This window comes from Petromyzon marinus, chromosome 49 (genome assembly GCF_048934315.1).
Source record: "Petromyzon marinus isolate PM22_M1 ecotype Great Lakes invasive population chromosome 49, UKy_Petmar_22M1.pri1.0, whole genome shotgun sequence".
In the NCBI taxonomy this organism is placed as follows: Eukaryota; Metazoa; Chordata; class Hyperoartia; order Petromyzontiformes; family Petromyzontidae; genus Petromyzon; species Petromyzon marinus.
The window spans coordinates 8044459-8056647 of NC_133715.1; the positions used below are offsets into that span (position 1 = coordinate 8044459).

Genomic DNA, 12189 nt, shown 5'->3' on the forward strand with positions numbered 1-12189 from the left:
GAGGGGAGTAGAGTGAGATGAGAGGGGAGAGGTAGGAGAGTGAGTGGAGAGGAGTAGAGTGAGATGAGAGGGGAGAGGTAGGAGAGTGAGTGGAGGGGAGTAGAGTGAGATGAGAGGGGAGAGGTAGGAGAGTGCGTGGAGGGGAGTAGAGTGAGATGAGAGGGGAGAGGTAGGAGAGTGACTGGAGGGGAGTGGAGTGAGATGAGAGGGGAGAGGTAGGAGAGTGAGTGGAGGGGAGTGGGAGTAGAGTGAGATGAGAGGGGAGAGATATGGGAGTGTGTGGAGGGGAGTAGAGTGAGATGAGGGGGGAGAGGTAGGAGAGTGGAGGGGAGTAGAGTGAGATGAGAGGGAGAGGTAGGAGAGTGCGTGGAGGGGAGTAGAGTTTTGTGTTTAATTTGTTGTCCTTCCCCTGCATCTCCAATTCGCACTGTTGGCTACGTACGGTGCGAAAGAAGTTGAACATACGCGCAGGCTTCAGATGTGCAAAGCTACTGCAAAGGCGAACTGAGGTACATGTGATAACACAACGCCCCGCCCCCTATCCCACTTCAATAAACTCACAACTGACACGACGTTCCAGGCAACGCCCCTGGGTCAGGGCGATGATACAAGGTCCCCCCTACGAACACACGCGTGTAAGCGCCCATCACCCTACATGAATCTACCAAATGCCCTGAGGGCACAGCCACTATTTATTTGTTACACCCGGAACAACTTGTATCTACCCTGGGGGCATTTATTACTTCCATACCTCTATCCCCACCAATCTGAGCACGTGCGTTCCGCAGTGATGTGTTTGTTGTGCTACCCGGCGAATCTCGTCACAATATAAACATTTGTTTAGTTTATGCAACAACAACAACAACAGTTGTCGTAATAACAGTAACTATGTCGGACAGCAGCGGCGTAAGAGTCACGTACATTCACAGCGAGCAGTACGTGTTGGCGTGCGATACACTCTCCAGAATTCCTCGGCGGGTAAACAACAACAACAATATTCTGCTATCTCTTTATTTATTATTACAACGGGTTATTTTCGTGTTTTTATACGTATATATATTCGTATTGTGTGTTCTTACGGGGGGGGGGGGGGGGTGGCTGGTAGAGTGAAAGTAGCCTTCTGTGATTAGTAGCCACCGGCCAGAGAGAGAGAGGGAGACAGAGAGATACTGGATGTGATGTGCCGGGTGAGACGGATAGATGACGAGGTTCCGCGACTTCGATGAATCCCCCGGCCTTTCAGAAACCTCCTCGCATTAGTTCAGCGTGGTGAAGTAATAACTCGTGTACTGTGTCCACGATCCCTCGGCCCGCACTCCATCCAGCAGCAGATTGAGCGAGGCGGGTCTCTCGGTGGCTCTCTGAATGCCCCGGCCACTCCACGTGGCGTGGAGACGTCCTTCACGTCTTCTCACGGGGCTAACAGGGACACCCGCCCCCCCCCCCCCCCCCCCCAACGGGGAGTCGAACCCACGACTATGTTACGAAGGGGCCCTAAATAAAATGAAAAGACATAATTCAAGGCCGTAGCCATGGAGTCAACATTGTTGGGGAGGGGGGGGCGGAGGACCAAATCTTCCAGGGGGTCTGGGGGTGTCGTCCCCCCCCAGAAATAATCTAAATTTTAAAACTAATTTCCTGCCTAAAATATAAAAAAAATTCACTTAACACATACGATGGACTTTTATTTAAATTTTTACAACATTGTCAAATAGTGTGATGGACTTTTTATTTTATTTTTTTACAACAATGTCTAATAGTATGATGGACTTTTTATTTTATTTTTTACAACAATGTCTAATAGTGTGATGGACTTTTTATTTTATATTTTACAACAATGTCTAATAGTGTGATGGACTTTTTATTTTATTTTTTTACAACAATGTCTAATAGTGTGATGGACTTTTTATTTTATTTTTTACAACAATGTCTAATAGTGTGGTGGACTTTTTATTTTATTTTTTACAACAATGTCTAATAGTGTGATGGACTTTTTATTGTATTTTTTACAACAATGTCTAATAGTGTGATGGACTTTTTATTTTATTTTTTTACAACAATGTCTAATAGTGTGATGGACTTTTTATTTTATTTTTTTACAACAATGTCTAATAGTGTTATTGTTTTACATTGCTCTGTTTTTTTCTTTTTTTTTTAACCTTTTCTTGTTTCATTGTTTGTAATGGCAGAGATTAGGGGATTTATAAAGTACAACCATAACCACAAACATATAAACATAAATCTATTTTATAGCAATATATTGGGGGGGGGGACATTTTGAGCATATTTGAATGTGTCCCCCCCCCGTAATTATAATATATATTATACTATATTATAATATATTATAATTACAGACTTGACATAAATATTCAAACGCAATTTTTCTTTACATAGTAAAGTAATTGTATTTTTTTCCCATTTGCTATACAGCCGGATAACACGACAAATCGCTAACCTTAAACACCCAGTCGTTCATAAAAATTGAAGGCGGTATAGTACTATAGTAATAGAGCTAGTGCAGAATCACTGAACCGGAATTGATAGCTTGAAAGCGTTTAGCGCGGGGCCCGTAGCTACATATGTAGCTAAAGTAGCTACATATGTAGCTACTTTAACTACGAGGATAATCCGGCACTGATGATCATCATCATATCCCTGCTGCTGCGGAGATTTCAGCGCGGCTGTGGGAATCTTGAAATGTGGTGCAGAGCTTTGTAAAGTGTTTTTTTTGCTCTCCCTTGCAATGCTTGCTTGGGCGGGGGGGGTCGTCAGCTTTTTCTGGTTTCCTACCTCCAGATTAACACGGCTGGGTATGTACGGTGGGAAAGAATTCAGCTTAGTTTATGTTAACACGTGCCCAACCATCCTCGCCTCGGTGGGAGGTCGCTCAATAACCTCCTCTGCTGTCGACATGGCACTCTCCCCTCTCATCTCACCCTCGTCCCTCCACTCACTCTCCTACTTCTCCCCTCTCATCTCACTCTACTCCCCTCCACGCATTCTCCTCCCTCTCACCTCACTCTACTCCCCTCCACGCACTCTCCTGCCTCTCCCCTCTCATCTCACTCCACTCCCCTCCACTCACTCTCCTACCTCTCCCCTCTCATCTCACTCCACTCCCCTCCACGCACTCTCCTCCCTCTCCCCTCTCATCTCACTCCACTCCCCTCCACTCACTCTCCTACCTCTTCCCTCTCATCTCACTCTACTCCCCTCCACGCACTCTCCTACCTCTCCCCTCTCATCTCACTTGTCCCCTCCACGCACTCTCCTCCCTCTCCCCTCTCATCTCACTCCACTCCCCCCACACACTCTCCTACCTCTCACCTCACTCTACTCCCCTCCACTCCCGGCAACCAAGGTTTTTTTTTAAGCGCCCAACCATCCTCGTCTGTGAAATGTCGCTCATTATTTTAATTCGTCTCCTCTGCTGCCGGCATGGTCTGGACGTTCCTTGCCCAGACATCCGTGCTGCCGACTCCCTGCCACTTCATGTCCAAACTCAAGACGTTCCACTTCAGGCTCTCACTGTTTCATCTGTACCATCTGTCAATGAGTTCTAAACTAAACTTTTTTTTATTTATTTTACCAGGTAAAGTCCACAGCTATGTAACTCTTTTTCAAAGCCACCTGTCCAGAAATGATAGTTCAACAAAGTGGCTCATCACGTGGAATTTTATAGCAGCCAAATACTCTTTAACGCCCGATGTTGATTCTCAATGCAACGCTTATTTCTACGGTGACCAGCTAATATGTTTGGCTGCTCTGGGTGGTTGAAGTATCTTAATGGCACAAATTTGTCCAGATGACGACGTGAACCAAATAATTGCAAACCCCCCAAAAAAACAATTATGACTCGCGACACATTGTCCGCGAAAACCCACGTGTAGAGATGGTGATTCTGTCGGCTGAATTAACGAATGAATTAAAATAATACGCGCAACTGGATTCCGTGCCAGGGCCTAAAAACAATGCAACCGGTTGGAGCCGTCTCTCTTTCATTGTCCTAGCCTGCCACCTGATGTCCAGTAGGAGGAATGCGGAACGCGCGCACTCAATCGGGACGTTCAACCAACGGAGCCCGTCTTCTCAGCCAAAGGTCACGGGGGTCACCCGTGACCCATTTGTCACCCATGAGCGAAGTTTGGGAGAGGGGGGGGAGGGCAACCCCCTCTCCCAAACTGGACACCTTCATTAATTTATTTTCAGTAGTTTACAATTAATATTACATTTTGACTTAAAACTTTCGTGACTGCAGGAATTCATATTCTTGGTTCTTTCGGTAAAGTCACGTAGATAGAAAATACAAATCTAGAAAAATTTAAAATAATAAAAGCAAAAAATCACAATAAAAATAATTTAAAATAGCTATTCATCTTCTTGGTTCTTTCGGTAAAGTCACGTAGAATGGAAATAAAATGATAAAAATTAAACAATAAAGTTATTTTATTTTATTTCCATTCTACAAGACTTTACCGAAAGAACCAAGAAGATGAATCCCTGCAGTCGCGAAAGCTTTAAATCGAAATTTAAAATAGTAAATTAAAATTTAAAAAAATAATAAAAGCAAAATTTTGCATTTTATTTTACTATAATTGTATTTTTTTTGCTTTTATTATTTTCAACAATACTTTTATTATTTTTACTTTAAAAATTATTTATTATTATGTTTTTTATCGTGACTTTACCGAAAGAAACAAAAATACAATTAATAATATAAATAAATTATATGCACCCACGTTTTCTAATGTGAAGGGCACAGCGAGAACCCCCTCTCCAAACCCAAATATCGAAGTCAAACGCCACCTATGTTGTCAGCTGTAACTTCAGGACCCCCCCCCCTCCTTAATTGCTTCCTTCCTCTCCTTCCCCTTGCTCGGTCCCCCGCCCATCCTCCTCTTCCTATGTAATGCTGCAACCTGAGACGTTTGTTGTTGCCTCGCTTATGGGCCCTTTGCAAAGACGTGTGCGAGTTGTTGTTGAGGGCAGCAGCGAGGCCTGCGTTAAGGCCGCTGTCACACGTGGAGGTGGCAACCCCCCAGTTTGACGCCCGCCGGCGTCGCTCGGAGGGCCCTAAACAATCCACTGCTGGATGAAGTCCTCCAACCCCCCCCCCTCCCCTGCCATGCCATACCCGGTCCGTTTTCTCAAGTCTGCCGAGCTCTATAATGAAGAGTGTGCAGCACCGTATACCGCAATGAAGTTTAAAAAATCTGAATTTTTTTTACTGGATTTATTCGATGAGCTATAAAGATCTTTTTCACAGATGTCCCAAGATCAACACAATGCCCACCAGATCTCGGTACGAATAAATTCTTGCTGCCAATCCCAGATGGGTGGCAACCCTAGTTTGTGCAGTCTGGGAGCATAGACGTAGAGTACAACAATGGATTTTACTGCACTGCCCTCTGCTGCCCACCACAACATATCCCCGAAGCAGCAGCCTATAGCACATGTTTTAAACATGGTTGTGAACAATCGTAAGCGCCATCTGAGGCTCAATTCTGCTTAGTGTTTGTAAACTCAGGGGCGGAGCCAGGATTTCAGGCCAGGGTGACATTCAACAAATTTTAATTTCAAGAATGATTTAGAGAGTCAGGCTTGTTGAACTAGACGCCATCGGTTTGGCGACACACTCTGACGATGCGGTTGCACGGAGTCCGCCAGACCGAGTGTCGTACGCTTACACGCAGAATGTCACCCCTGTCACCCCCCCCCCCCTGGTTCCGCCCCTGTGTAAACTGATGCATTGGGCGTAATTTGGCAAAGAATATGGGTCGGGAAAAATGTCTGCGAACATTGTTGCTCGCTACCCACGTTTTTTGAGGGCTTGTAATGCCAGGTGTATCAAGTTTGTTTCGACGTTGCGCGCAAAATAGCAAATCAAAATTATGCACGCCTTAAACGTGTCTTGCGTGCTGCTGTGGTTCGCTGTATGAGCCTGTTTTAGCTTCACGTGTAACGAGGAGTGGATGGTGCGGTGTCGTGTGTTCCAACAGGCAAGCATGGTGCACACACTCATAGAATCGTACGGCCTGCTAAAGTACATGCGGTAAGAAGATGAGTCACGTGATGCACTCGATATAAAGTATATTTGCGATATGTATGAGATGCTTTGGAAAGTAAGACTCAAGTTAAATGTGTGCCCGGTGTCAATCGAATTACACAAATCTGGTCCCGCGCGCACACAACACACACTAAGACACGCACTAACACACGTGCCCACTAACATAGACACACGCTCATTGCGTTGTATGTATGAATATAGAACTTATTTCGCATGGTACGTAGACAACCTTGCTAATCGGAGGTGCGGGAATTAATAGCGTTAATGGAGCCGATTAAGATTGAGATCTCGGTGTGCGTGTGTGTGATGCAGACAGCACTAATTGCTTAGCGCGTCCCATGGAAAGTGCTTCACAATCATCGGGCGCGTGCGGCGTGGAATAAGTGAAATTTTTCTTCTTTGGTTCTTTCGGTAAAGTCACGTAGAATGAGAATAAAATAATAAATTGATAAAATAAAATAACAATAATATTCTCACGACGTTTCGGCCACAACACAAGCGGCCTTCATCAGGTGAAGGGACGAGACTGTCTGGAGGACAGCGAGACTGTCCTCCAGACAATAAAATAACAATATTCTCACGACGTTTCGGCCACAACACAAGCGGCCTTCATCACAGTCTCGCTGTCCTCCAGACAGTCTCGTCCCTTCACCAGACTGTCTGGAGGACAGCGAGACTGTCCTCCAGACAGTCTCGTCCCTTCACCTGATGAAGGCCGCTTGTGTTGTGGCCGAAACGTCGTGAGAATATTGTGTTATTTTATTTTATCAATTTATTATTTTATTCTCATTGTACGTGACTTTACCGAAAGAACCAAAGAAGATGAATCCTTGCAGTCACGAAAGCTTTAAATCGAAAAGTGAAATTTTATTTGAATGGGGAGTAAATTGTTAAACACGGAGCGAATAAAATAAGACCATCCCTGTACGATTCCAACAGTCGACTCCGAAATCAGCGAAGCGTACCATGTGTGATTTCAAAAGGATGTTTTGATTTAAAATTTTGATTTAAAGCTTTCGTGACTGCAGGGATTCATATTCTTGGTTCTTTCGGTAAAGTCACGTAGAAGGGAAACAATAAAATAATAAAAATATAAAACAATAAAAATTCTCACGAATTCTCACGAATTTGATTGTTTTATATTTTTATTATTTTATTGTTTCCCTTCTACGTGACTTTACCGAAAGAACCAAGAATATGATGTTTTGATTGTTGGAAATGTACCAAGCGTCGTAAGATGCGGAAAGTGGAAATTTGCTACAAACAAAGTTGTTTTGATTGACAAAATGTTTGAATGAAAAAAAACATTGGGGTTCGGGGGCTGTTCCTACACAGCCCGTAATGGCCAGCTCCGAATCATTCGTTAATTTGGTGTCTTGTCAACATTTTTTTTTGCGCCCTCGTTTAAATGCGTGCCCGCGCGAGGTCCATCGGATCTGTTTAATCTCACGGCCATCCCGTAATTCTCCTGGAGGGAGCAGGTTCACGTAATCGGTGAGAATGCCATCTTAGGACGGAAAGTCGCCGCCAGAAGCTCTAACGATGCGTGCAACTTGGTTGCGCGCAACTGAATCTCTTCATGTGTGGACGTCTCTGCAACCTGCTGCAAGCGGTTGTGTGACTGCTTGCTCACGGTAGAGACTCGGACTCCACTTTCAAGCGATCTGCTCGGCGACTTGTTTCATCACCATGTGACACATTTGCGAACCTGTGATTGGTTGTTACGATCCTCATCACTCGTTACATTTTTGCGTTGCGTAGCTGCTCGCTCATACCCGGACATAGTAGCATGCATTCTGATTTAGTCGCGATTTTTGGTCGAGCAACTCATCGCTCATGAGTTGACCTGGCTTTAAGGTTACCTTTGCAATTGAACTTATTTTGCTTTATAGTAGACCAGGTAATATCTCATTGGCTTTTGACCAAATCACCCGGAACACGTCTGATCTAGTCAGAAGGGATGAGCCTGGATAGTGCCTAGGGAGTGTCCCACGGTGGCGAGATGTTATTTCCCTCGCCTGGTATGAAGAAGGTCGTGGGTTCCATCCTGACCCTGTCGTCTGTATATTTCTAGTCTGCGTGTTCTGCCCGTGTTACCGTGGCTTTTTTCTCCGGGGTCCTCCGGTTTTTCCGTGCCACATTTAGAAACACATGTTCAGAGTATTTGGCAGATAAGCCACTTTGTTGAGCTATCAATTGTGGCCAGATAGCTTCTGACGTTGCGCTATATAGCTCAGTGGACCTTACCTGGTAAAATAAAAAAAAAATTGTAATACATAATATTGTGGATGATATTGGTCGCGAAAGCCTACGTGTTAAACCAAATTTGTAATTGTTTAGTTTAGAAACATGTACAGTAGATCCATATTGATTAAATGTGCAGTAGACCTTGTGGGCAGTAGAGGGCAGTACAGCATAATTCATTGCTGTTCTGCACGCCTCCTAAATTTGCTAACCTACACTGACCAGCGTGGTGAAGTATGGCGAATAATTTTTCATGACCTGAAAGGTGTGGGGAGGCCCTTATTCAGCTGTGGATTGATCATGGTGGATGATGATGATGCAGAGCCCATTGAGACCAGAAGTCTTTCAATTGAGGTCTGAGTAAAATACAGACACCATTACAGCAGAGCTGTCGGTACAAAGTTAAACAGAATTTAGAATTATTGTTAAACTTATTTACCCAGGAAAGCCTCATGACTCGTTTTCAGGAGGGTCCCGCCAAGGTTCTGCAGGAGGAGGCGACGTATAAACCCAATTGATTTTATTTCAGCGGAACATTTTTCCAATTGTGACCATGACCCCGACACACAATGACCCACTCTTGCGAACGACGTGCGGTATTAACCGGGGTGGCCGCTTGATTCGTACCGTGAACCGCTGCTACGGGCCGTGAACCCCCCGGCCAAGTCACCACCTGTTGAAACGCCGTAGCGGCAAGCAGCTTCCACTTGTGGTCTTGGGGCCATCGTGGAGGTGCCCGTGCCAATCCGTGGCTCCCCGCCAAAGGTGAAATGTGAAGAAGCAACTTAAAAGTGTTGCCAGGTTAGGTGCCATGGGTGTGGGGGGGCTTTTGTGAGGGGTTAGTGTCAGGGCTAGTGCTTGGGGCTAGTTGGCTATTTTAGTTAAGAGTTCAGGGTAGGGCGAGGTTATGGTTCGCGAGTCAGGGCACCACGGTGCTGAGATTCCTCGAGCATAAATAATTATTTAGATTCTGATTCTGAGATGTTAACTACCTCGCCTGGTATACAGGATGTCGTGGGTTCGATCCCGCCCCTGACGCCTGTATATTTGGAGTGTGCATGTCTCTCTCCCCGTAGTCGCGTGTATTTTTCACCTGGTCCTCCGGTTCTTCCCACCACATTTAGAATCAACATCATGCGTTTAGAGTATTTGCCTGCTATAAATTTCCACATGATAAGCCACTTCCGTTGAGCCATCATTTGTTTGCCAGGTCACTTCTGAAAAAGAGCTACATAGCTCAGTGGGCCTTACCCTGATAAAATAAGAATAGTTTATCTTCTTTGGTTCTTTCGGTAAAGTCACGTAGAATGAGAATAAAATAATAAATTGATAAAATAAAATAACACAATAATATTCTCACGACGTTTCGGCCACAACACAAGCGGCCTTCATCAGGTGAAGGGACGAGACTGTCTGGTAGGACAGCGCTGTGGCCGAAACGTCGTGAGAATATTATTGTGTTATTTTATTTTATCAATGTATTATTTTATTCTCATTCTACGTGGTGACTTTACCGAAAGAACCAAAGAAGATGAATCCTTGCAGTCACGAAAGCTTTAAATCGAAAAATAATAGTTTAGTTTTAGTGTCGTTTCGTCTGCTGCAGCCCCTAACAAGTTTCACCTCCCCCCTCATCATCGCAGCGCTTGACTCAAGTCTCGCTTTGTTTACACTTCTCTCTTGCCATGTTACAGTCAAGTGTGTGGCAATGGGGGCCCGGCTTAGAGAACACGTAATGCATTCCATGGCTTGAATCACCTTCATGCCAAGTTATGCTTTGGGGAAGAAAAAAAAACGTTGAGCTGGCATGCGCTTCCAAGTGAGCCGTGCGGCATTGCTGAGCACAGTTTGTACGCGAACAATTATATGCGCGTGGAATGGTTATACGCGTGTGATAATTGATTGCTTTCAATCTTTTCGGCGGTCTGAGCACATTGCATCCTGTGTATAGCGACGAAGCTGCCGCCTGGCGCTGAACACAATCTGTGTCTGTTCTCCCGGCTCTAAAATGATTTAATGTCTGGTGGGCAGGGCAGGGCACGAAAGGGGAGAGGCTGATTTTGGCTAGACCAGAAGAAGTCAGTCCTCATTTATCAAAGGTTCCCGAAGCGCCGAGTGCTTGACCCTGCACAAACTAATTTTACGAACTGACAAAAGCGTCGCTGACCTCTGGCTCCCTGTGTCTGACCGTTCTTTTGATCTTCTTAATTGCTGGAACAGCAGCGGAAGTTCAGGGCCTCTTTGCAAAGAAAAGCTAATACTGCTGCAAGGAGGCAGATGATGTCCACTTGAAGATGGGCGACTCTCCGTGATTCCCAGGCTTTTACTAGCGTGAACAAGCGTAGTAGTGGCCGTAGTAATAATACTAACAACAGTCTGTTCTCCTATAGCGGTTGCGTTCCCGAAGAGCACCGCGTTATGGGAAAAATCGCGTTACAATGTAGGGTGAAAAGCACAGTCCGCGGGAGATGCTTACGCACGAAGACCGAGGCGCATGGGGTAGCATCGAGACGCATCCAGCAGCATCCCAGTGCCTCGTGCGACGACGCTACGCCGAGGCGGCCGTGCAACCGCTCGTTCCTGCTCGCGCGACGGTAGTCCCTCGGCTGCGTTGTATATCCGCATTCGCGCACTCGCGTTACGTTAAAAGAACAAACTAAAAATGCGCTCCCCTAATCGCGTCCGTCGCGTCCGTACATCCGATTCGCGCGATGCAAACAACGCACGCTGCGGGCGAGCGGACCGCGCGCGTCACCACTTGCTGCGCCCTCGTGTCCCCAGCGTGGTGGAACCCAGCGCCCCGAGCCGGCGGGAGCTCGCCGCGTTCCACTCGGACGACTACCTGGAGCACTTGGAGCAAGTGAGCCGGGACGGGGACGATGACCACCCCGAGTCGCAGCTCTACGGCCTCGGTGCGTCCGCGCGCGTGCACACGACAGCAACGACAGCAACGAGCCGCCCTTCGCCACTGAATGGCGGTGACGTTCACCGCTTGGCGCTTGTGCCAGGCTGTCTGCACTTTTAAGGCCACGTGAAGTGTCCAACGCCCGCTGGCAGGAGGTCACGGAACAGACCCAGGTGCCGTGGGTTGGCTGAAACACACGCCACGGTGGTGAGATGTCAACTACCTCGCCTGGTATACAGGAGGTCATAGGTTTGATTCTGGCACTGACACCTGTAGTGTTGGAGTTTGCGTGTCTCTCTCTCTGCCCGTGGTCGCGTGGATTTTTCTCCGGGTCTTCCGGTTTTTCCCTCCACATTTAGAATCAACGTGCATTTAGAGTATTATTTGGCTGCTATAAATGACCACGTGATAAACCACTTCTTTGGGGATTCATTTGTGGCACAGTCCCTTCTGAAAAGGAGCTACGTAGCTCAGTGGGCCTTACCTGGTAAGATAAAAAATAGTTTATTTCATAGTCCACGCGTGTACGGCAAAGACAAAGATGCGTGTATGTTTAACTTCTTTTGCACCGTACGTAGCCAACCGTGATAATCGGAGGTTAGCGAGCAGCGCCTGTGAAAGCTGGCGCTGCGCCTGAGGGCGTGGTGGTGTCCGGCAAGGCACACGACGGGGGTTGGCACGGCCAGCACCGCGCCCGACCGCTTTTGTCTCCCCAGTGCTGACGTTTACACACCGCGCCAGGTGCCCATTTAAGGCGGAGTCGGCGTAGGGGACGCCTCGGACCGGTTTTCGGGAATTCATCACTCGTGTTGGCCGTGATTGGGAAATGAACTCGGATTGCCGAGTTCGTAGCGCAGTGCGATAACCCTTACAATAGCACTGCCCACTGGGATTTTTGCACTCAGCGTTGGTGTACGGTGCTTTTTCAGGAATATTTTGCTGTTTTTTCCTGGATTTTCTGTTTGCACAGTCA

General features: G+C 46.5%; 1 protein-coding gene across 4 annotated transcripts in view; it reads left to right on the plus strand.

The window, feature by feature from the left end:
• Window positions 1–489: 489 nt before the first annotated feature.
• The window catches only part of HDAC8 (histone deacetylase 8), a 192502-nt gene continuing 180802 nt past the window's right edge, over window positions 490–12189 (plus strand). For 2 of the 4 annotated variants that reach the window (XM_076074672.1, XM_076074670.1), the window contains exons 1-3: window positions 641–775; window positions 6000–6052; window positions 11093–11223. In XM_076074672.1, the coding sequence (XP_075930787.1) occupies window positions 656–775; window positions 6000–6052; window positions 11093–11223 (304 nt within the window). In that variant the 5' untranslated portion in view covers window positions 641–655. Of the gene's footprint in view, window positions 510–640; window positions 979–5999; window positions 6053–11092; window positions 11224–12189 lie in introns of those variants that run through there. The other 2 variants (XM_076074671.1, XM_032972782.2) reach the window with 2 other exon arrangements.